Below are 25562 nucleotides of genomic sequence, written 5' to 3'. Positions count from 1 at the left end.
GGAGGCATCACAAAGTTTATTTATTTAAAATTCTTATATACTGCCTGCAAGCCTGAAGCAGTGTAGAACAAAATATAAACCAACATATAAAACATCCATAATAAAACATACGACCACCACCATCCATAATCCTCTTAATACAATATAAAACATCATAATAAAACAATATAAAACATTATCCATAATAAAACAATATAAAACATTATCCATAATAAAACACACCACCACCCGTAATTCCTTTAAAACAATATAAAACATCCATAATAAAACACACGACCACCACCATCCATAATCCTCTTAATACAATATAAAACATCATAATAAAACAATATAAAACATTATCCATAATAAAACAATATAAAACATTATCCATAATAAAACACACCACCACCCGTAATCCCTTTAAAACAATATAAAACATCCATAATAAAACACACGACCACCACCATCCATAATCCTCTTAATACAATATAAAACATCATAATAAAACAATATAAAACATTATCCATAATAAAACAATATAAAACATTATCCATAATAAAACACACCACCACCCGTAATCCCTTTAAAACAATATAAAACATCCATAATAAAACACACGACCACCACCATCCATAATCCTCTTAATACAATATAAAACATCATAATAAAACAATATAAAACATTATCCATAATAAAACAATATAAACATTATCCATAATAAAACACACCACCACCCGTAATCCCTTTAAAACAATATAAAACATCCATAATAAAACACACCATCACCACCCATAATCCTCTTAATACAATATAAAACACCACAATAAAACAATATAAAAGATCCATAATAAAACACATCACCACCACCATCCATAATCCTCTTAATGCAATATAAAACATCATAATAAAACAATATAAAACATTATCCATAATAAAACAATATAAAACATTATCCATAATAAAACACACCACCACCCGTAATCCCTTTAAAACAATATAAAACATCCATAATAAAACACACCATCACCACCCATAATCCTCTTAATACAATATAAAACACCACAATAAAACAATATAAAAGATCCATAATAAAACACATCACCACCACCATCCATAATCCTCTTAATGCAATATAAAACATCATAATAAAACAATATAAAATATTATCCATAATAAAACACACCACCACTTGTAATCCCTTTAAAACAATATAAAGCATTGCTCATAGAAAACTAAACCCTCACCCATAATCCATACTTAGCATTATCCTATAAAGGCTGCTTAGTGCTAAGTTACTTTTATAGATTTGGTGCTTAGCACGTAACTTCAGATGCCATTTACTGAATCTGACCCCGTGTCACTAAAGATATGTATTTTAGTTGCATCATGGAAGGACAGTTTTCAGTTAGTCAAATAATGCGGATAAAATATTTACCCGGGCAAACTGCTTTGAAAATTGTGCAGATGAGTATTCCAAATTTATCCATGCAAATTAAGTCGGTGCACATTATCCGCATGCATGAATTACTGAAGTGTTTGAACTTGGTTATGGAAACTAATTATTCCGTCATCTGTACTGTGAAATGATCAGCTCCATATTTAAACACCAGCTGGCTCTGGTTGCTCTTAAGCAAGGGTTTCTACCTGGCAATGTTACTGCAGCTGTCATCCTCCATCAGTCAAAAACTGAGGATCATGGTGATTAAACAAAGCATTTAAACAAATCCGAGCCTTGGCTACAAACAATTCAGAATTCTAGGGAGGCTATTCCTTGAAAAGATTTAGAAGACAATTTTCAAAGCCATGTACTTGGGTAAATTGGCTCTCTGAAAATTACTTTCTTCCATACAGTGTCCAATGACAAGAACACTTTGAACCACAAGGAGCGAAGGTCCTCTTAGAGCTGTGCTTAGGTTAGAGGAGGAAAAGTTCCACACAAATTGCATTTTCAAATCTAGCACAATGGAGGCAGATGGTACAAACTAATGGGTGGTATATCAAACCTTGGGTGAATGTCATCATAAAGGTGGTTAATAAATTCCAGTCAATCAATCAAATACATAATAAACATTGAAACTTGAAGGCACTGCGCCTTTGTACAAAATAACCTTCGGGACACAGGCTTTTTAACAGTACAACAAAAAGCTTATCTCCTGAGAACCTATTAGCCTCCAGGGACGCAGATTCAATAGCTGCACATTTTAAAGGAACAGAAGGTGAGGAGCAAGGGTTGAGTAGAAGAAAGATGAGAGAGGTTCCTTCTCCACAGTTTTATTAACAGCCCCCATCTATTCCCCACTTTGGGGGTTCCCCAATGCCAGTAGGTATAGAGGCACTCAGATTCCCTTATAGAATACTAGTGTAACCTGGTATCAACATGCTAAAGTGCCAGTGGACACAGGTACACCAGCCAAAGACCATTCCTCACCCATTTCTATTCTTCTATCACCTTCTCCCACTACTCCAACCAGAGTTACACCTAATCACACTGACCACCCTTCAACATCTTCAGTCCTTCAGTGACTGTTCTCTTGTGCTTGACTGCTTAAATATTTTAAATTTAAATGCTTTACTTTTTGTCTATTAGATTGTAAGCTCTTTGAGCAGGGACTGTCTTTCTTCTGTGTTTGTACAGCGCTGCGTACACTTTGTAGCGCTCTAGAAATGTTAAATAGTAATAGTAGTAGCCAAAGACCAAGGGGTAAATGTAGCAACGGTGCACATAACTTACTATAATCTGTAAGTGGTCACCCATTGCATTTACATGCTATGCCCCTCCCATGCTCTGTCCATGTGACCTCCTCCTTGCATTTACATGCTATGCCCCTCCCATGCTCTGTCCATGTGACCTCCCCCTTGCATTTACATGCTATGCCCCTCCCATGCTCTGTCCATGTGACCTCTTCCTTGCATTTACATGCTATGCCCCTCCCATGCTCTGTCCATGTGACCTCCCCCTTGCATTTACATGCTATGCCCCTCCCATGCTCTGTCCATGTGACCTCCCCCTTGCATTTACATGCTATGCCCCTCCCATGCTCTGTCCATGTGACCGCATCCTTGCATTTATGTACTATGCCCCTCCCATGTGAACCCCCCTCCCCCACATTTACATGTTATGCCACTTATGCTTGCCCTTACAGAATTGCGTTTAGTTGGTTACCACTTTTCTTTGCTCCAGTTCTCTCCAGATAGTGCCAGAACTTTTAGAGGGGTTTTTTGGTAGCACAATCCATATACAAGTAGATGCAATAAATGGTGCCCAAATTGGGGTGTCAAGAGACATCTGTGCTATTCTCTAAACGGTGCTCTGGGGGGATCCACGTCCAAGTGAAACCGGGTGTAAATCCTGGCATGGAAGTTAGGCACGGATCCCCCAAATTCTAATATACTGCGCACATCTTTAGTGAACTGGCCACGCCCCCTTTTCAGTCGCAGGCTAAAAGATTTGCACGCAGATCTTTATAGAATAGTGCTTAGCAAATTGTGCAAGAAAACCTTAATTGGAGCCAATTTACTGCAGTAATTAAATGTTGGTGCTCTTAAATAAACTGGATGGGCTGAAGATAGGACCCGAAGTGGTAAACTGGATTAGGAACTGGTTGACGGACAGATGCCAGAGGGTGGTGGTGAATGGAATTCGCTCGGAGGAGCGAAAGGTAAGTAGTGGAGTGCCTCAAGGATCGGTGCTGGGGCCGATTCTGTTCAATATATTTGTGAGTGACATTGCCGAAGAGTTAGAAGGTAAAGTTTGCCTATTTGCGGATGATACTAAGATCTGTAACAGAGTGGACACCCCGGAGGGAATGGAAAACATGAAAAAGGACCTACGGAAGCTAGAAGAATGGTCTAAGGTTTGGCAATTAAAATTCAATGCAAAGAAATGCAAAGTGATGCACTTAGGAAGTAGAAATCCACGGGAGACGTATGTGTTAGGCGGGGAGAGTCTGATAGGTACGGGCGGAGAGAGGGATCTTGGGGTGATAGTATCTGAGGATTTGAAGGCAACGAAACAGTGTGACAAGGCGGTGGCCGTAGCTAGAAGGTTGTTAGGCTGTGTAGAGAGAGATGTGACCAGCAGAAGAAAGGGGGTGTTGATGCCCCTGTATAAGTCGTTGGTGAGGCCCCACCTAGAGTATTGTGTTCAGTTTTGGAGGCCGTATCTTGTTAAGGATGTAAAAAGAATTGAAGCGGTGCAAAGAAAAGCTACGAGAATGGTATGGGATTTGCGTTACAAGACGTATGAGGAGAGACTTGCTGAACTAAACATGTATACTCTGGAGGAAAGGAGAAACAGGGGTGATATGATACAGACGTTCAAATATTTGAAAGGTATTAATCCGCAAACGAACCTTTTCCGGAGATGGGAAGGTGATAGAACAAGAGGACATGAAATGAGATTGAAGGGGGGCAGACACAAGAAAAATGTCAGGAAGTATTTTTTCACGGAGAGAGTAGTGGATGCTTGGAATGCCCTCCCGTGGGAGGTGGTGGAAATGAAAACGGTAACGGAATTCAAACATGCGTGGGATAAGCATAAAGGAATCCTGTGCCGAAGGAATGGATCCTCAGGAGCTTAGTCAAGATCGGGAGCGGGGCTGGTGGTTGGGAGGAGGGGATAGGGCTGGGCAGACTTATACGGTCTGTGCCAGAGCCGGTGGTGGGAAGCGGGACTGGTAGTTGGGAGGCGGGGATAGTGCTGGACAGACTTGTACGGTCTGTGCCAGAGCTGGTGGTTGGGAGGCAGGGCTGGTGGTGGGGAGGTGAGGATAGTGCTGGGCAGACTTATACGGTCTGTGCCTGTGCCAGAGCCGGTGGTTGGGAGGAGGGGCTGGTGGTTGGGAGGCGGGGATAGTGCCCTGAAGAGCACAGGTACAAATTAAAGTAGGGTATACACAAAAAGCAGCAAATATGAGTTATCTTGTTGGGCAGACTGGATGGACCGTACAGGTCTTTTTCTGTCGTCATCTACTATGTTACTATGTTACTATGACTATTGCTAGTTATCGGCCTTTGACTCCAAGAAAATGCCCGCATAACTTGGGCGTGTGATGGTGGGCGCCATACATAGAAACCAGGGGGTAGTGCTGCTGAAAAGTCATGGACAGGGGACCTGTTTATCGGTGCCGCCTGTGTTACGTTCTCTGTTTGTGCTTTGAAAGACAAAATAAATAGATAGAGATACGGATACACATGACTATAAAAATGATTTCTTTAGGAGTCCTTTTACAAAGATGTGGTAAGCACTTGCGCATGTTTGCCGCAGCTGAAAAGAGCGTACAAGGGGATGCTCTGAGGTGTCCTGCGGTAATTTTGCGATGGTAAAATTAGAGCAAGGCCACTAATTTGGAATCTGTTTGCGTACCTTAGTAAATGGATCTCTGTTACTTCATGTGATTCTAAAAAAAAGAGGAAAGCAGGAAGGAAAAATCCTGGCAGGACTCTTATGGGACTGTTCCTGTGGTTCAGATTCAACCACAGCCATTAAAAAAAAAAAACCTTCCTGTGAATGTATTAATATATTGTGCTCAAACTATAATGCATCCATAACATTAAAGTAATACATTAAAGAAAACAAAAACGTAACTTACAGTTTTATGGGTCTTGATCCAACGGTGGTCAGTGTTTTACATTTCTGTTTACTTAGCTGCTGCATCAGGGAATAAACTAGACCTGGATATTGCTGCCTTCAAACTCATGAGCACTAGAAAGGAACATTCCCATAGACTTCTCTGAGGCTTTTTCCTTCCCGTTTTCCCTCCTTTTAAGACTCACATGAAGTAAGAGAGTCATTAGCAATCTTATTTGGACTGATCTATGGCTGTCTCCCAGATTGTGGGTTGATGATTCCTTGTGATGTGCCTGGATCACCAGTAGATGGGATGGAATCTAGGTCACTTTGCTGTAATAGATACATAGACCAGTCTCCCCTGCTCCATAGGGGTTCATGAAGATGGTGAGGGGTCCCCGTATCCTTTCCCATCCAATAGTGCAGCAACTTAAATGGTTGTGTCTCCTATGCACCCTTGACGACTCTCTTATACTGGCTTGGGTAGCACAGCACCAGTCTGTATATAATGCCTGACCTAAGTACTGAGAAAGATTTTGCGATTTTTAGGGACATATAGCCTACTACTACTATTAAACATTTCTATAGCGCTACTAGACTTACGCAGCGCTGTACAAATGAACATGAAAAGACAGTCCCTGCTCAACAGAGCTTACAATCTAAATTGGACAGACGAACAGACAGCTAGGGGTGGGGAAATTGCAGTGGTAGGGGTGATAAGTGAGGGTGTTGAGTAAGAGAGTCATGGTTAGGAGTCGAAAGCAGTAGCAAAGAGGTGGGCTTTAAGCCTAGACTTGAAGACAGCCAGAGACTGAGCCTGATGTACTGGCTCAGGGAGTCTATTCCAGGCATATCCTGTCATATCCTGTCATCATACCTTGGAGGAAAGGAGGCATGTGGAGTTCCCAGCTGAGGACCCATGAAAAAAAGAATAAGAGGGGTTGTACACGGAAGGACACCAGAAGAGATAACTCTGAAGGAGACCGAAAGGAGGGGCCTGGTAGGTTACCACATGGAGAGAAAAAAAACGAGAGTGACCAAAGGAGTCAAAGAAAAACGTTTCGTTCTTGAACTGTACTCATTTGGTTTCTGCCACTGTAACTTTTGCTTTGATTTATAAATACTTTTGGGCATATTTTCAAGCACAGGTCCCCTCTTTATACAGTTTCAAAAATGATAGCGATATCGAGTGATTCAAATCACTAAACAGCCATAAGTACATAAGTACATAAGTAGTGCCATACTGGGAAAGACCAAAGGTCCATCTAGCCCAGCATCCTGTCACCGACAGTGGCCAATCCAGGTCAAGGGCACCTGGCACGCTCCCCAAACGTAAAAACATTCCAGACAAGTTATACCTAAAAATGAGGAATTTTTCCAGTCCATTTAATAGCGGTCTATGGACTTGTCCTTTAGGAATCTATCTAACCCCTTTTTAAACTCCGTCAAGCTAACCGCCCGTACCACGTTCTCCGGCAATGAATTCCAGAGTCTAATTACACGTTGGGTGAAGAAAAATTTTCTCCGATTCGTTTTAAATTTACCACACTGTAGCTTCAACTCATGCCCTCTAGTCCTAGTATTTTTGGATAGCGTGAACAGTCGCTTCACATCCACCCGATCCATTCCACTCATTATTTTATACACTTCTATCATATCTCCCCTCAGCCGTCTCTTCTCCAAGCTGAAAAGCCCTAGCCTTCTCAGCCTCTCTTCATAGGAAAGTCGTCCCATCCCCACTATCATTTTCGTCGCCCTTCGCTGTACCTTTTCCAATTCTACTATATATCTATATATAGCTATTCATATAATTAAGGACTGAGATTGGAGGGGGGGGGGGGGGCAGAGGTGATATCACAAATTATTCATTTCAAAATAATATTCAGCTGCTAAAGAGAAAATGTATCTGTTTAGTTTAGGCTTTCTCTGTAGCAGGCCTAAACTAAACAGATAGGGTTGTCACGGTTACCGCTAAGGGTCCTTCACATAGGCATTATAGCGGTTTACAGTGTCATAACCTATATGGATAAGATACTGTATACACAGACTAAGGGGCCTTTTAGTAAAGCTTAGCACCTGCTGACTTTTATCGCCTCACCCCACCCCATGCTTTGAATAAACTCCCTGAGCCCATACGCCAGGCCCCCTCCCTGCCCATCTTCAAATCCTTGCTCAAAGCCCAGCTCTTCAATGTCGCCTTCGGCACCTAACCACCACTATACCTCTATTCAGGAAATCTAGACTGCCCCAACTTGACATTTCATCCTTTAGATTGTAAGCTCCTTTGAGCAGGGACTGTCCTTCTTTGTTAAACTGTACAGCGCTGCGTAACCCTAGTAGCGCTCTAGAAATGTTAAGTAGTAGTAGTAGTAGTAGTCAAAGGGCCCCTAAGTTACTTGCCAGTGTTTAGTTTAAACTGGTGGCCAAGCTGACTGAAAATTCAGCCCTTTATTTTTGAAGATCCTACACATCCCCTAGTTGGGCTTGATATTTTTGAAATTTTGTGTGGAGTTTTATTTCAGGTGATATGAGGCACTCGGGCCCCGATGATCAAAGCTCCAGCGCTGCAGGGAACAGCGCCGGAGTTTACCACCCCAACAGCGCCCGAAAATAACTCCCTCATTCTCTAAGCTAATAATATGCAAATGATATGTGCGCTATGAGCTTAGATCATGAGGGAGCAAAGTGGGTGGGTGGCGCCTGGTGCATGCGCCAGAGAGGAGGAGGAGGGAAGGAGGAAGAAGTGCTAACAGCGTCAATACATCTCGCCGTGGGATAGATTATAATGCAACACTGAATTAATCTGAATGAATTGAAGCTCCATCACATGCAGTTTCTAACTAACCGCCTGTCTTGAAACTACTGGGCTCCCTTGCAGGATCCTCTCTTTCTGCTCTTGCTTAAACGTCTGTCCACATTCCAATTCCACTTCTCGCTATATCCAGTTTCAGCTCCAAAGTCCCTCTTTCCAACCACTTTGCTTCTTTGTAATTCAGGTCCATGCTTGATTGCAGTCTGTCAACCCTAATGTCAGCTCCGGGCTGACATTAGGTTCCCAGCGGTAAGAGCACCCTTCTTCGATCGTCAGTTTGAATCCTTGATGACCAGATTTGCATGCAATTTGCATGCAGCTATCACCAGCCTTTGGTGAGCTCCGATCATTCAGCGAAATCAAATGCAGGCAATAGTCCAGTGCTGACGGCCTCTAGGACTCACATTTGCTTTTGATCATTGCCCCTGAAGGGCCTCCACCAGCCCATCAGATCTCCTTTAGTTTCAGAATTTTTCTAGATACATTTTTATACCTTCTGGAGCAGTGGAGGAGTGGCCTAGTGGTTAGGGTGGTAGACTTTGGTCCTGGGGAGCTGTGGAACTGAGTTTGATTCCCGGCACAAGCAGCTCCTTGTGACTCTGGGCAAGTCACTTGACCCTCCATTGCCTGCCACATTGAGCCTGCCATGAGTGGGAAAGCGCGGGGTACAAATGTAACAAAAAAAAAATCCTCAGCTCACCATAAGGAAGGGCTACAAGCATGAAAGCTTGTTGGGGGAAGTTGAACGGGTGAAGATTTGTCTAGGGTATCTAATACGGTTGCACTGGTTGGTACATAAGAGGGGCAGCAAACAAGGATCTGCTTTGTAACTGGGTCTGGTGAAACTTGTCATTTGCACTATTTTACTTTGAAGAAAAACTTTCACAGTAAAAGCTTTGGGTTTGGAAAAAAAAATCCTACTGGGTCTACCAAGGTTGCCAGAGTTGGAAGAACTCTATGAGACTAAGCCCTGGTATCAAGTGAGCCCCCAGTCATGGCCAGTCAAACCCGGTAAGCGGGGTAAGCACCGCAGGGGGCGCCTGTCTTCAAGGGCGGTGCTGAGCTGCCATACCACATCACCCTTGGGGGTTCAAATCTTTAATTTACCTCTGTCCCAGCGGCCGCGTCATTTGAAAGCCCTGCCCGTCTCTAGCCTTCCCTCCCTTCGTGAGTTCGTTCCGCAGAGTCCCGCCTTCTGACATCATTCCCTCGAGGGCGGGACTCTGAGGGAACGAACTGACGAATGGAGGGAAGGCTAGAGATGGGCAGGGCTTTCAAATGACGCGGCCGCTGGGACGGAGGTAAATTAAAAAAAGACTTAAACCACGCAAGGTGGCAAGAAGAAAAAGGGGGATGCTGGGGGGAGAAGAGGGTGGGCAGGTGGCCATAAATTGGAGGGGAGATGGGGGCGAAGGAGAATCGCTGGACAGGGGCAGGGTGGGAGAAGAGAGAAAGGAGATGCTGGGGGGCGGTTGCCAACTCATAGTCTGCAGGGGGGCACCAGAGACCCTAGGACCGGTCTTGCTCCCAGTCTTTTAGGTGCACATACATTTAATATTATTATATTTTTATATGTCATGTCATGGATTCCAGGTACAATGTCCCCAACAGCCATAGCCAGCTAACCTTATGGTTAACTTTAGGAAAATTCTCAAACACAAGCTAGCTGGGTTAGTTTGAAAGTTTTTGTAAAGTTAGCAGGGTAGTTGGTTATTGAGAAGCTTATTGAAAATCTACCCTTTCTTGCAAATAGAGCCCTTTGAGCATTGTTCCATCCCATGTACCGCACAACTGCACAGAATAAATTCTGCAGTCTGGCACCACCCCCATGGCACCTCTGCCCCTCCAGATAAACGATCTTATTAGAGTCATTAATTATTTCTTTGCTTTCTTGAGGGATGCTGGAATGCAGGTACTGCTTTACATTCACTGAAGCCTTCTCCCATGCGGTGTGAACATACAGAACAGACCTGCTAATGAGCTGCAGGATTTTCCATTTCTCTGCCAACAGGGGTCTCCTACTGGGAAAGGCCCAGAGCCCCCTGCTGCCTTTTGTCTTTTAAAGCTTACCCCTGGGTATGTAATGCCGGCCTCCAGGGGTTCTGCTAGCAGGAAGACTGGGAGAATATTTATACTGCTCACAGCTAATTTTTAAATAGATGTTCTTTTCTCTTCAAGGTTGATTTTCCAAGGATATGATTTAACGCTTTGGAGTCTGGAGGGGTTAGGAACATTACCACTGTTTGCAAATTGCCCTGATAACTGTGTGATGGTTCAATTTATTCAAACAGCCAGTGTTGATTTAAAGTAATTTTAGACCGCCGTAGAATGGTGAAAAATACAAACATACCCCCCCCCCCAAAAAAAAAAAAAAATCACTGACTCATTTACACCTGCTAATTTGTACAGAAACTTTTAGCTTTTGAAGCTCCAAATTCCTCCTGGGAGTAAATTTTAAAGCAGCCTGATCATGTAGTACAGTGTTTTTATTTTCAAGAAGGCATTTATACCTGGGGGCTACAGACTCAAAACGATAGTACAGAGAGGGGAGAGGCAGCAGCCTTCATTCAGCCCGTGGGGAGGGAGAGGGAGTGGGTGGGAGGGAGGGGAGGGCATCTACCAGCTGGAGACCAAGATATGCCCACTGGAATATATCAGGGCTGAGAACTGGCTCATTTGCATACTTTCCCAGCAGCCCTTGCAGAGGGTTCCAGAGGACACTGTGAGTTACCTAGGTCTCAGCTTCCACATCCTTGCACTTTGGCAGTAAAGGAAGGGAAGGCTTATTTGCATATTTCTCCCAGCAGCCCCAGGGAGGGGAGGTTGTAAAGCATAAGGGTGGGATCTGGGGATAGGGGCAGGCTGGTTGTGCTGGCTCCTCATTTGATCATGAGGGGGTCTGATCCTATCTTGGGGGGGAGGGGTTGGGATGCACCAGGGGTCAAATTGGGGATGGGGGGAGGATCTAGAGATGCACCACTATACTAGCACAATCTGTGCACAGTGTTACTAGCAGTGTTGCCAGGTGGGCGGTTTTCCCGCCCAATTGGGTGGTTTTCTGCGACCCGCCGCGGGAAATTTTTGCCCGCGGCGGGTCGCGGTTTTTTGGGCTTTTTCTTCTTTTCCGCGGTTTTTCAGGCGGTTTTTTTGGCCGTGAGGGGCGGGGTTTGTGACGTTTTGGGCGGGGTTAGTGACGTTCTGGGCGGGGCCGGTGACGGGGGAGGCGGGGCCGGTGATGGCGGGGGCGGGGTTGATGACGGCGGGGGCGGGGTTGATGACGCGGGGTGGGGGTGTCAGGGGCGGGGTTTGAGTTTGGGCGGGTTTTGGGCTGTTTTTAGGCTGGATTGGGTGGCAAAAAAATTTTCCACCTAGCAACCCTGGTTACTAGTTTGCTTGTAGCACATCTGCACTTACCAGCTCCTCCAGAGGTGGGAGTAAACTTTTTTTTTTTTTTTTTAAGGATTTCATATCCCACTCATCAAGGAGATGTCTGAGTGGTTTACAAAAACATTGTTTTAAAGGAGCTGAAGTGCAGAAGGAAAGTTACAGGGAAAGCAGCAGTCGGGGCAGGCCAGTGCCTGGTAAAGGCACCTCCCTCCTGCCCCTTTAGTGCCCAGCCCCAGCCCACTCCTTCGTTAGGTTTATAATGCAGCATTTGTACTGGTTTAGCGCGTTAGACAGTGGTTTGGGCTTCTCATTGATAATGTCACGTTAGCTGCATTATGCAGCTTCGCAAAAGGACCTCCTACGATTGTAAGTTCTGTTGTTAGATCTTTTTTTTTTTTTTCTGTTGGCATTGATTATACTTATAATCTGTGTTTATCTTACTGGATCTGCTTTTTTTTTTTTTTTTTTTATAATAGGCATTGTTTTGCCAATATTTCTAGCTGAATTATGATGGACTATAAATTGCTCTAAAGGCCAATTTTAAAATTACATTAAACTTTATGACCCATTCCCAAAATGGTTGACAAAAGAGATGATCCCTGCGGTCAGTGCACATTAAAAAAAAAAAACCCAAGTAAATTGCAAGCGCACAAAAACACGGCATCCTGTAGAATTAGAAGGAAGCTCCCTAATTCACTTGTGGTAGAGTTATTAGCATCTAATTGACTTTTGTGTAAAATTATTAGTGAAGAGCGTAGTCGTAGCTGTAAAGGGAAAGGTTCATTCTGAATGCAGAGGTCATATCCTGTGGCAAGCTGACATTTTAACTACTTTGAGCAGGCAGAAGTTAGCTCTGAGATAGATCCTCTATTTTCCCATCTCTCTTTAATGCATGCATGAAGCGTAGTTATATAATTAGGTGCTCACAGGGACCCGCCTCTAGCGCATTATAGGGCAGAGAAAAAAAACTGTATGAGTGGGGTAAGGGCTAACGTGCACAGTTACAAGGGTGGAGCATGGGATGGGCAGAACTGGGGCTCCCACTTATGCAAATAACTTACCAAATACTGTAAGAGACACTCACCCTTGCTGCATCTAGGCATCTGCAGTTATAGTAACATAGTTAAGGACCTGAATGGTCCATCCACTCTGCCCAACAGTCACATTCATTCTCAATTCTAGATTAGGTCAACAATGAATGTGATATTATATACTTTGATTATGGTCTTTCTTTGTTGTTTCTGGGACATAGACCATAAAAGTTCACCCGGCTCTGTCCTTGTGTTCCAGCTATTGGAGTTGCAGTCAAAGCCCACTCCAGCCTATCCGTCTTGTCATTTGCGGGACACAGACCGTAGAAGTCTGCCCAACACTGTCCTCATGTTCCTGGAGTTTCCACTGAAGCTCTCTACAGCCCATCCTAAACCGAACTGCTAGATGTGGGATTCAGACCGTACAAGCCAGCCCAGCACCAGCCTTGGTTGATCCACCCAGAGTTGCCATCTAAGCACCACTTGACATGCAAACACATACGTATGCAACCCTTTAAGTTTTATTTACCAGGTCTATTCCTGGTGTAACTGTAGGCACCTAACTTTTTGGTGTGGTGATGCTGGGTTACACTCAGTGGTGTGCTGGAGCAGGCTCTCGAGAGCCATTTGTTAAGTTTTTAAGAATTTTGGGAGCCGGTTCTCCATGGCTACTTTAACAAACGGATCCCAAAATGTGGGCTTGGGCCCCTCCTGAATTCTCTTTTACTTTGCTGGCGAGAGAGAGCCCCCTGTTAACAATTTACCAGCACACCCCTGGTTACACTAGTACTCTAGAAAAGTATTAGTTGCCCAGGTGGTGGTGGTGATATAGAACAGGCTCTCACTGTGCAAGATCAGAGTACCCAAAAGGGGAAGCCATTTCTAACAGGCACCATTGTGCTTTCTAAATGTTCTACAACCATATCTCCAGACACTTCACACAGCATAGCCATGCAAACATTGACAAAAACTTAGACTCATTACTTGCTGCTGCCATGATGGGGTGGCTGGAGGGATTTGCTAGGAAAGACCCTCCCCCCTACCCAAGAGAAGGCTTTTATCAAAAATGTCTACTTACATGGGTTAAAGGACTACTTCAAAATTACTGATCCACAACATACATACTTTTATCTGCATTTTCATGCCCAGGGAGACAATAACGAGTGTCGTTTTCTTAATGCATTTTATTTTGTAAAATAAATTACCCACAGAGAGAGTAGATAAAAGGTACACATCGCTGTGAGTATGTTTTCCTTTTGAGAATTGCTGCAAAATTGAACCCTATGGGTACACTGTTTGTTATGAATAGCTTCCGAATGTAGTTCTTTTCGCAGAGACGGATACAGTCTGATGACATCACAGTGCAGAGCAGCAGCTGACACAGTGCAGCAGGTACACTATGAGCCAGGGGCTTCAATTGGGTCCAGAAAACTGGCACCATATATCATGAGACCTTTTATGGAATGCCCAAATGCACCAAATCAGAGAGGCTGAGCACTTCTTCTCAACTCAATCTTCACTAATCAAAGACGTTGCATCACTGTAGAACTTCTGACCTGGGTTTCTGGTAGACGTTCTTATAACCAAACTGTCCTATACTTCAATCTATAGACAATTACAACTCCTCAAGTTTGCATGTTCAATCACTATGATTCAATAAGGCACAAGTTTCCATGTTCCTGGATCTCATCCCTGGATGTACACTGAACACCGGACATTACTGACATTACTGTGGCTTCATACTTTGAGTCTACCTTGAAGTGATTGGCACGTTCTTATTTACACAAAAATGTTTCTAAATTGGCGTAGTCGGCCAGGTTAGATTCTTTGCCTTTCTTCCATCAGGAATGGCCTTGTTGATCATGAGACACATGCCAGTACTCACCATCTTGGTTCTGTCCATAGCTGATAAAACTGCAACATTAAGGGCTTCCAGTGCAGATAGAACACTCCTATACTCTCCAAGATGTTCTGAGAAATAATCTGAAAAAGGAAAGAGGACCCCAATCAGATGCACCTCATACAGGATCTCTGACTTCATTGAGGAATCACTATCTTGGTTTGAGTTTCCTACTGAGCATTCCCAAATACACACACATTGCCCCATCAGCTACACTGCAGATTTCCCATAACACTTCTACTCTGCTCTGGAGGGGCCGTGACTAGAGTGGGTGTTTCAGTTTCCAACCAAGTGTGAATTAGGCATATGTTCAGTGATGCTGCACATATACCACCGGACTCTATTAAAGGTCATCCAAATTTGGGTGCAACTCTCAGATGTGTGTGGAAACTAAATTAGTCAGTTGGGTGTCAACAATTATTGGAGTTTATCTGCCCTACAACCCTATTCTATAACATGGAATAAGTGACTACAATGAATTTCACCAGAAGAATATGTAATTTTGGGGGGGGGGGGCTATTTTACTAAGCTGTGTTAACCGCTAATAAGTACATAAGTACATAAGTAGTGCCATACTGGGAAAGACCAAAGGTCCATCTAGCCCAGCATCCTGTCACCGACAGTGGCCAATCCAGGTCAAGGGCACCTGGCACGCTCCCCAAACGTAAAAACATTCCAGACAAGTTATACCTAAAAATGCGGAATTTTTCCAAGTCCATTTAATAGCGGTCTATGGACTTGTCCTTTAGGAATCTATCTAACCCCTTTTTAAACTCCGTCAAGCTAACCGCCCGTACCACGTTCTCCGGCAACGAATTCCAGAGTCTAATTACACGTTGGGTGAAGAAAAATTTTCTCCGATTCGTTTTACATTTACCACACTGTAGCTTCAACTCATGCCCTCTAGTCCTAGTATTTTTGGATAGCGTGAACAGTCGCTTCACATCCACCCGATCCATTCCACTCATTATTTTATACACTTCTATCATATCTCCCCTCAGCCGTCTCTTCTCCAAGCTGAAAAGCCCTAGCCTTCTCAGCCTCTCTTCATAGGAAAGTCGTCCCATCCCCACTATCATTTTCGTTGCCCTTCGCTGTACCTTTTCCAATTCTACTATATCTTTTTTGAGATACGGAGACCAGTACTGAACACAATACTCCAGGTGCGGTCGCACCATGGAGCGATACAACGGCATTATAACATCCGCACACCTGGACTCCATACCCTTCCTAATAACACCCAACATTCTATTCGCTTTCCTAGCCGCAGCAGCACACTGTACATCTAAGACAGCAAAAATGGCCTAATGCGGGATGTACTAAGAGTTCCACATTGGTTTTGCCATCTGCGTGTGCTAAGCATGTGCTATTTAATTTTTAAAAAATTTTTTGGGAGGAGGCATGGCCAGGGTGGAAAATGAGCAGAGTGGAAGTGTTAATCCGCTAGCATGCTGACTGGTTAATGTGGGAGCCTTTACCCAGGTTCATTTGTTTAAATGCTAATATTAGCACAAAGCCTATTTCACGGCCATGCTAGTGATGGGCTTAGCGTGCAGGAAAGAGCTCAGGGTGCACTAAGCCCATTTACTACTGATCATCATCCCCCAGATTCTATATAACGTGCCTAGAAATCTGCGCCAAAATTCCAAGCAGATTCTATAACAACGCGCGTAACTTAACAAGCTAATGATGTTGACATCACTTAACAAGGAATAATGAGCACTGATTGGCAATAATTAGAATTTACGTGCACATCTCATTAAGCATATTCTGTAATGAAATGCGCTGAACTTCTAACGTGCGCAGGCAAAAGGGGGCGTGGTTATAGGTGGGGAAATGGGCATTTCATGGGCATTCTGAAATTTACACACGTAGTTATAGAATATGGCCCAGTGTGCATAAATCTACACGCTGGGATTTATGCCACGATTTCATTGGTGTAAATGGATGAGCGTAGTTTTAGGCACGGACATATCAACTAAGCGAGTTCTATATACTGCACGTAAATGTAAGCGCCGCTTATAGAATATGCTTAGTCGGCACTGATTTCCATGTAGATTTTTTATAGAATCTCCCCCTATATAACTACTACTATTACTAATCATTTCTATAGCACTACTAGATGTACGCAGCGCTGTACACATTATATGCAGGTACTTTGGGTTGAGTCACTTGTCCAGAGTCAGAAGGAGCTGCAGTGGGAATTGAACCCAGGTTGCCAGGATCAAAGCCCGCTGCGCTCACCATTAGACCACTCCTCTGATTTTCCTCTGAATCCCTTCTGTTGTTGTTTTTTTAGGAGGCTCATTGCATTACCCTCCTAGAAGGCCCAGTAGCTCCATGGATTATATGAGAGTCTGGAAGCCCCCAGATTTGCCCCTTCTCCTGTCAGGTGCTAAAAGGGAGGACAGGGCTTGAGGGTCATCACCCAACTATGATACTTAAGTCACATTTCCAAATATTAAACTTTCAAAAAAAACGTCAGACTTACCACAAAGCTTCTCTGTCTCCAGGTTGCTATAAGAAGGGAAGAAATGAATCATGAGGTTATAGGGTTTTCACTAATTGGGTCATTCCACCAATAAAAGAGACTGTAGTTCCTGTGCAGCATCTTTAGTTACCTTCAAAGAAATTCTAATACAAACTGAAAAAAAGACCTCATAAAGCTAGCAATATCTTTGACTATAACAAAAGCAAGATGCGTTTACTTGAAAAACCATTTCAATGAGTTCATTTTTCAAGTGCTGGAACATCTATTTAATCTAATGATTTTATACCTCAACTGCACTTGGCCCCTCGTCTACCAGGCAAGTCAAAAAACAGCTGGTTGGCAACCCTACAGTTAGTGTGGCCTACACTTCATTGAGCAGTCCGACATCTCCAATGGCTTTCGATATAGACTCTGCACCATTTTGATATTCATTCTCTCAGCAGTCTTCACCCTGTCTGTATCTTTTCAGAAGTAATGAACTGATTCTTTGTAGGATAACTGATTCTTCTGTTTTCCACCAACATTAACACATTTTCAAAAGACAACAATTCCCTGTTTCCAGATATGACCAATGTGGTCTCCAAAGACAATATATTTCCTGTTTATCTAAACCTTATTGTAAGCCGGAGTAAGGTAATCCCTTTTAGTCCTATAAATTCTAGTTTATGTTTCTCTTGCTAATCCTGGCTTCTTGCTTTATTATTTCTCCTGGCTCTGCCTTATACAAGGATAATACTGGAGTTCTTTTGTGAATAAAGGGGATGATGGGGGATGACAATGACGAGAGAACTGATTCTCCAGGACCCTTGGTATACACAGTAAGTGATGGACACAGTAACATAGTACATGACGGCAGATAAAGTCCTGCATGGTCCGTCCAGTCTGCCTAACAAGGTGGCCACAGCCACACCCACCACTCTGTACAGTTTACACTCTTTCATGACTGAAAGCTGGCATCACAACCAATTCGTCATCATACCTGTCACACCCAGGCAGTTATATATGATGCCACAATAACACATCGTGCTGATAGTCTATAGAGTGGTTTATTATAGCCTCATGCATTGTTATTGAGACAGACATGGGGGAAGCCGCTGCTTGCCCTGGGATTGGTAGCATGGAATGTTGCTACTATTTAAGATTCTACATGGAATGTTGCTACTAATTGGGTATCTGCCAGGTGCTTGTGACCTGGCTTGGCCACCGTTGGAAGCAGAATACTGGGCTAGATGGACCATTGGTCTGACCAAGTATGGCTATAAACCAATAATTCAACCATATTTCTAATTAACGAGCTTTTACTCTCTCATTTCAACCTTAAGATATCTTCTCATCCCTCAAAGAGATACATAGCACCTGCACTCATAGCATACTTGATCCTCAACTGTCTTTGCCATTTTCAAGACAGACATCTACTTGGGAAGTAGGCCACTGCTTCTCTGGTCTAAGCACCACTTCTGCCCATTGTAATACATCAGCCATGAGATCATTTGTTTTGTTTTGATTTCATCCTCTTTCCATATAGATTATCCTTTATAGTTTATACATTGCATTTTTGAATTTCATCACTATTTTTGTCTCCACTACTAGGGTATTCCAGGCACCTACCAACCTCTTTGTGGAAAAAGATTTTCCTGATATTACTCCTAAGTCTGCCACCCTGCAATCTTAATTCATTTCCTCTAGTTTTTGTACTTTTCCATCTCTAGAAAAGATTTCTTTGCGTACTATTACCCTTCCACTATCTCTCCTTTCCTCTTGGATATACATATTCAGGTCTTCAAGACTCTTCTCATATGTCTTTTGACAGTCCCTAAATCAGTTAAATTATATTGAATGCTGACCCCGGACCGCCCACGACTTTAACGGTTAGTGCTGATGTAGCGTGGCACTAATCGGTTAAGTGTCACCGCAAAAGCGATTTATCCATCCAGGGGCCTCTTGACTGGTTAGATTGCTTTGAAGATTGACCCCCTGTTGGTTTTTCATTTGGGGTGGGCCTGCATCAGCAAAGATGGAACTGCAGAGTTATCACCACTCAGCCACCAGAAAGACCCTAACTCGCGTCATTTTAACATCTTTACGATCGCAATGACATATGCATAAGAACAGATATCTGATGTAAAAATAAAGGCCCCTGATAAGTTTGCCTTAACGTGCAATTCATAGACTCAATTCACAGCCACAGGACTGAACGTGGCATCTGTATTTTACATGAAGGTCAGTTATCTCTCGTTGCCATAGTGACAGCAGAAGCCTCACTTTTTCTTCCTGGTACAGATAAATTGATAGAGCTGAATTGCTCCTTCCATCTTCAGCCTAACACTCAACACACGGAGGGGACTGGAGTACCCAAAATAAGCACCTCCGGGCGCTGCTATTGTTTCGTTTTCCAGGAAGAAAAGGAGACATTGTTTACCATTTAGAAGTTCTGGGGACATGATTCACCAAGATCTTCTGCTAAACAGCAAAAACAGGGATTTTAGCTTTCCCAGAAACACTTAACATGTTTCGGTATTAACAGTGTCTACATACTTCTGTTGTTCACAGTTTTAACAGTAACAGGACTAGTAACATAGTAACTGATGGCAGGTAAAGACCCCCAACAAGGTGGCCAGAGCCACACAACAATATTGCAAACTAACATTTTACTCGCTAGTAGCCAGTGTCTTCCCCTCCCCCTCTGAGTTACACATAAGTACATAAGTATTGCCATACTGGGACAGACCGAAGGTCCATCAAGCCCAGTATCCTGTTTCCAACAGTGGCCAATCCAGGTCACAAGTACCTGGCAGAAACCCAAATAGTAGAAACATTCCATGTAGAACCCCAAAGAGTATCAAGATCTAGAATTCTAAAGAATAGCAAGATTCCATGCAGAATTTCAAAGTGTAGCAACATTCCATGTAGAACCCAAAGAGTATCAAGATTCTAGAATTCTAAAGAATAACAAGATTTAATGCACATAAGTACATAAGTACATAAGTATTGCCATACTGAGTCAGACCAAAGGTCCATCAAGCCCAGTATCCTGTTTCCAACAGTGGCCAATCCAGGTCACAAGTACCTGGCAAGATCCCAAAACAGTACATTTTATGCTGCTTATCTTAGAAATAAGCAGTGGATTTTCCCCATTTTAATAATGGCTTAGGAACTTTTTCATTTAGGAAGCTATCCAAACCTTACTGAAACCTCATTAACCTAACTGCTTTTACTGCATTCTCTGGCAACAAATTTCAGAGTTTAATTACATGTTGAGTGAAGAAATCATTTCTCCAATTCGTTTTTACATTTACTTCTAGCATATGACATGAATGCGATGTAAAAATATACATACGTGTTCTCAATTTATGCTTGCTATTACCGACGCTCACTCCAGCCCTTCCAGATCTGTTCATTCCATGAGCACAGGCTCCAGAGGTAGGGCCGTGAAATACAGCTCCGGAGCCTGCGTTGTGACTCAGTTACTGCCCCGTGTTCATGGAAGAAAACTTTCAGAGCACCAGTTCTGTTACTGTTAAAACCGTGAGCCAACAGAAATTAACAGAAGTACATAGAAACGAGCTATTCCCAAGTTTTCTGCTGCTGAATTCACACCTCTAATGATAATTCAGAAGGTGTTAAGGTTTGAAATGTACAGAGGAGAGGAAGTTGTGATAACCCTTATGACAACACGATCCTGCCATAGACGCTGAGTTAAAAACAGAAGCATTTGCCACACAAGTGCCCTTAGTTAAAAATTTGGGCCTGTCAAACATTTGCCAGACAAGTTGATATTATCTAGGAGAGAGGCCTGGGGCATTCTGGGAGCAGTGATATTCAGCTGTTTTCTAGAGAAATTTATCCATGATTATTGCTGGCTCAGAGAGGTGTATGTTATCCATTTAAGTTTAGGACAGCATATTCAACATCCTACCTAAATGGATAGGGCTGCTGAATTTTGGACATAAAGATGAGTGTACCAATATCCTTTTATCTTGATGTAGCTGTCCGCTGTCTGAATATTTGTCTCATGGACCTTAGATGATAGGAGATGGTTGGCCGAGAACTCAAAGTCAGGAATTTCTGAGTTTTAACTCTGGCTTTGCCACTGACGTTCCATATGATCTCAACCGTGATCTGATGTCTCTTTTGCTTCTTTGTCCTCAGCTACAATGAGAAAATTGCCCCCTCTTTCCTTTTTCTCGGACAGTGTCATGCAGAGTTCGAGCACTGTAACATTGACTAGAGCACAAAGCTTCTCAACATTCAATTTAATCCGGGCTGGAGGCTCAGTGGATGTGTTGCAACACTGTTATGCAGAATGGTCCTCAGGTCAGTCCTCGAGTCAGGTCTTTCACACACCAGATCAGCTGGGGTTGGGGATACCATGGATTCAGCATTCTCAGCCACCAAGGATAGACATTGTTTAAGGATGACATCCAAGGGCTAATTTTATTTATTTATTTGGATTTATTAACCGCCTTTATGAAGAGATTCACCTAAGGCAGTGATTTTACTAAGAGGTACCTAGTTTTAGGTGCTAAGAACACACATCAATGGTGGCATTTTAGGCACGTCCATGTGTAAATGGGTTTTTTCCACCGGGACATGATTTTAGAAGTATGCTCGTAGAATTCATGGCTTGTGCTTTGCTGGTGGGTGCCCACATAAGCAGAGTTTGAGTGGCATCCACAATGCCACATGTAGTATAAAATCTTATCATTTATGTACATTTTTGGGAACTGTGGGTATGTGTGCTGAGCTGAAAGTGACTGGGCACCAGTCTGAAAGTCATCCTAACCTAGCTGTTAGTGGACTGAATATCACTGATGGCTCCGCCCCCAGACCACCCTTAAACTTACTGGTTAGGGCAGGGATGGGCAACCGCAGTCCTCGAAGGCCACAACCCAGTTGGGTTTTCAAAATTTCCACAATGAATATGCATGAGGTCTATTTGCATACAATGGAAGCAATACATGCAAATGAATCTCATCCACTCGATATCCAGGATTAGCCTAGCCTGCAGCTTGGAGCAGATTACAAGCTGCTTATCACTGCAGGCTGATTATCCCCCCACATGGTCTTTATGCAGAAATAATCTTTTATAAAATTACTGCCATGTGTTTTGGTGAATTCACCTCTCCACGTTTGATTTTAAAATCCACCATTTACTACTACTACTACTTATCATTTCTAAAGCGCTACTAGACATACGCAGCGCTATACACTTGAACATGAAGAGACAGTCCCTGCTTGGCAGAGCTTACAATCTAATTAGGACAGACAAACAGGACAAACAAGAGATAAGGGCAAAGAGTAGCAAGATTCCGGAATCCCAAGAGTGTCAATATTCCGTGCAGAATCCAAGAGTAGCAAGATTCCGGAACCCCAAAGACTACTACTACTTATCATTTGTAAAGCGCTACTAGACGTACGCAGCACTGTACACTTGAACATGAAGAGACAGTCCCTGCTCGGCACAGCTTACGATCTAATTAGGACAGACAAACAGGACAAACAAGAGATAAGGGAATATTAAAGTGAGGATGATAAAATAAGGGTTCTGAACAAGTGAATAAGGGTTAGGAGTTAAAAGCAGCATCAAAAAGGTAGGCTTTGAGCTTAGATTTGAAGATGGCCAGAGATGGAGCTTAACGTACCAGCTCAGGACAAAGTTAGACATGAAACTGCAGACTTACGTTACTAATTCTATGATGACATCTCCACGCAACGCTGCTGTTCTAGAACTCATGTTTAGAACACATCATCCCGACACCTAAAGTTTGGTGCTCTTTTAAATCTACCCCTAACCGTCCAAAAATATTGTATGCATGCAAATATTATACATTTGTTAGAAATGTACTTGAATGAGCTTCAACCAGGGAGATTCTGGTTTAGTTTGTGTTTGACGGGGACTATGTGTTTCCCTAAGATCCACTGAGAAAATCCATCTGCTTCATTTACAGGGGCCTCTTCTGAAATTCTACATTATGTCCCAAAAATCTAAAGTAAACTGACACAAGTCCAAAAGCAAATTTGCAAAAGTCAGAATGGATCCAGGGATCATAAGAAAACCTTTAGTAGATTTCTGAGGATCTATATCAGATTTCCAATGAACCACCGAGGATTTTGACACAAATGTGACTTTTTCTTAAAAACAAAATCAGCAAACATAGTAGCATAGTGAATGAGAATTTAAAAAACCCCAGCGTGGTCCATTCAGTCTGACTTGACAAACCTTTTCCTGGTTACATTGAGCTAAGTGGCAAATCTTTTTTTTATGTACGTTACGAAGGCTTCTATGTATGGTTCGAGGTTGGTCTACTTACTCAACATGCAGTTTGTCCATCCTGCAGAACAGCTCCTGCAGCTCCTCAGTGCTGAGCACACCGTCAGCAAAATAGTTCTTGAACTCATCGAAGGAGAGTTTGCCATCATCTGCGGTGAAATGAAAAAAAAAATGAAACTGACCATATTCTATGTATGCAGAACAAGAGAAAGTAGATTCTCCCAATATTCCAATGCAAACTGAGAATAGAAGACAAATTTGTCATTTGGTAAACGATCGGAATTCAAAGTCCTGCAAAGCTTGAATGTGTAATAAGGACCAGGCTAATTCAGCCCTGGCTTTACTCTAGCGAACGGACGGCTGGGATAAAAATAATTGAGAACTACAGGTTCATGCAAGCAGTGAGGCAAGTGGCCTAGGCAGCCCTAACGAAAAGCATCTATCAGGTATTAACTAAGTACTTCTTAATTACAGGCCATGATGCAGACAGGATTTGCATGCTTTAAAGAAATTTGCAGGTAGTATTTTATGCTATGTCTTATTATTTTTCTGTATTTTATTAACATTATCTTTATTCTGATTGATATATTGTTATCCTTGGTGTGTCCTTTGTGTTTGTGACTGTTTAACTATTATATGTGTATTTATCCGGTTTGGCGTTAGCCTTTCCAGTCTCTTGTAAGCCACCTTGAGCCTGCATTCTGTGGGAAAAGGTGGGGTATAAGTGCTCTAAATAAATAAATATACATACACACACACACACACACACACACACACACACACACACATATATATACATATACACACATACAGTAGATATATAATCTTCTCAACTATAATAAAACGCACCTCCAACGTTCTGAAGCTGACTCCGTGGCTTCAGTGAAGGGTTCATAAGGGTTCGTAATATCGTAAGTCTGTCTCTCTCTGCCCAGCCCTCACGTCAAAACGTGATGACGTTGAGGGCGGCGGACCTATCACAGGGAACCGCATCAAAACGTCATGACGCGAGGGCGGGGCACAGACAGATGTGACAGATTTACGAATGCGAAACCTTCAATGAAGCCACGGTGTCAGCTTCACAACGCTGCAGGTGCGTTTTAGTGCATCAACCCCCCCCCCCCGGCCACAGATGATCCTCCCACCGCCAACCCAACATTGACCCCCTCAGTGCATCACACCCCAGGCACATCAACCCCCTCGCCACAGGAGGCAACGGGAAAAATGATTCTTTGTGAACACGCAGCGGCTCACTCCCCAACCACCCCTCCAAACATTTAAAGCGCCAGGTACGGCCCTCACTTCACCGTTTTCTTCTCTGTCTCTCTCTGGATCTCGGCCGCATGCTGCGTTTTCGCAGGGCTATGTGCTGGCACTGGCAGACACCTGGCGATAGCGCTGCAGAAACCGGCACTAACACACTGCACAGGATGCTTGCAACGGAATCCACGTTCTGTTTGCATGCAGAAACAGCATCACTGTCACTCACACCCACACACTCCCCTCCCACCCCCCTTAATACACCAAATGTAAAATGCAAAATCAACATCTCTATCTCTAACTCAGACTCACACACACTCCCCCCCAAACACCTCCACAACATCATACACAAACTCTGCCTTGTGAATCAAGAACTGTCTCTCACTCCCCCCCCCCCCCACCACAATAAATACACAATCTGTACCATGGAGAATCAACATCTATCACTCACACCCCCCCCCTCCCCACACACACAAGAACATACACACACTCTGCCATGGACAGACAGCATCTCTCTATGTCACTCACACACACACACTCCCAGCACCACCCCCTTTCATACACAAACTCTACCAAGGAAATTCAACATATCTCTGTCATGGTGAATCAAGATCTCTGTCTCTCACTCACACCCACACACTGCCCCCCCCCCCCCCAATAAATACACAACCGCTAACATGCAGAATCAGCATTTCTTACTCACTCACAACCACACACACAACCAACACAAAGAAAAAAAACCAGAAAAACAACAAAAAAGATATTACACATAATACAACAATGTAAATTATTCACTAGCATGACAACACATTTCTCCTAACAATCCCTTTCAAAACATTAATTGCAGGAAGCCAATACC

At 43.2% G+C, this 25562-nt stretch overlaps 1 protein-coding gene across 2 annotated transcripts in view; it reads right to left on the bottom strand.

The window, feature by feature from the left end:
• The window catches only part of NECAB3 (N-terminal EF-hand calcium binding protein 3), a 145172-nt gene that overhangs the window by 18474 nt on the left and 101136 nt on the right, over positions 1 to 25562 (bottom strand). For both annotated transcript variants that reach the window (XM_030212374.1, XM_030212373.1), the window contains exons 3-5: positions 23484 to 23592; positions 17173 to 17198; positions 14667 to 14764 (exon numbers count right to left, since the gene is read on the bottom strand). In XM_030212374.1, the coding sequence (XP_030068234.1) occupies positions 14667 to 14764; positions 17173 to 17198; positions 23484 to 23592 (233 nt within the window). The remainder of the gene's footprint in view (positions 1 to 14666; positions 14765 to 17172; positions 17199 to 23483; positions 23593 to 25562) is intronic.

This window comes from Microcaecilia unicolor, chromosome 8 (assembly GCF_901765095.1).
Source record: "Microcaecilia unicolor chromosome 8, aMicUni1.1, whole genome shotgun sequence".
Taxonomy (NCBI): domain Eukaryota; kingdom Metazoa; phylum Chordata; class Amphibia; order Gymnophiona; family Siphonopidae; genus Microcaecilia; species Microcaecilia unicolor.
Note: the sequence above shows the minus strand (reverse complement) of the source record. Positions and strands in the feature narration are given on the sequence as shown.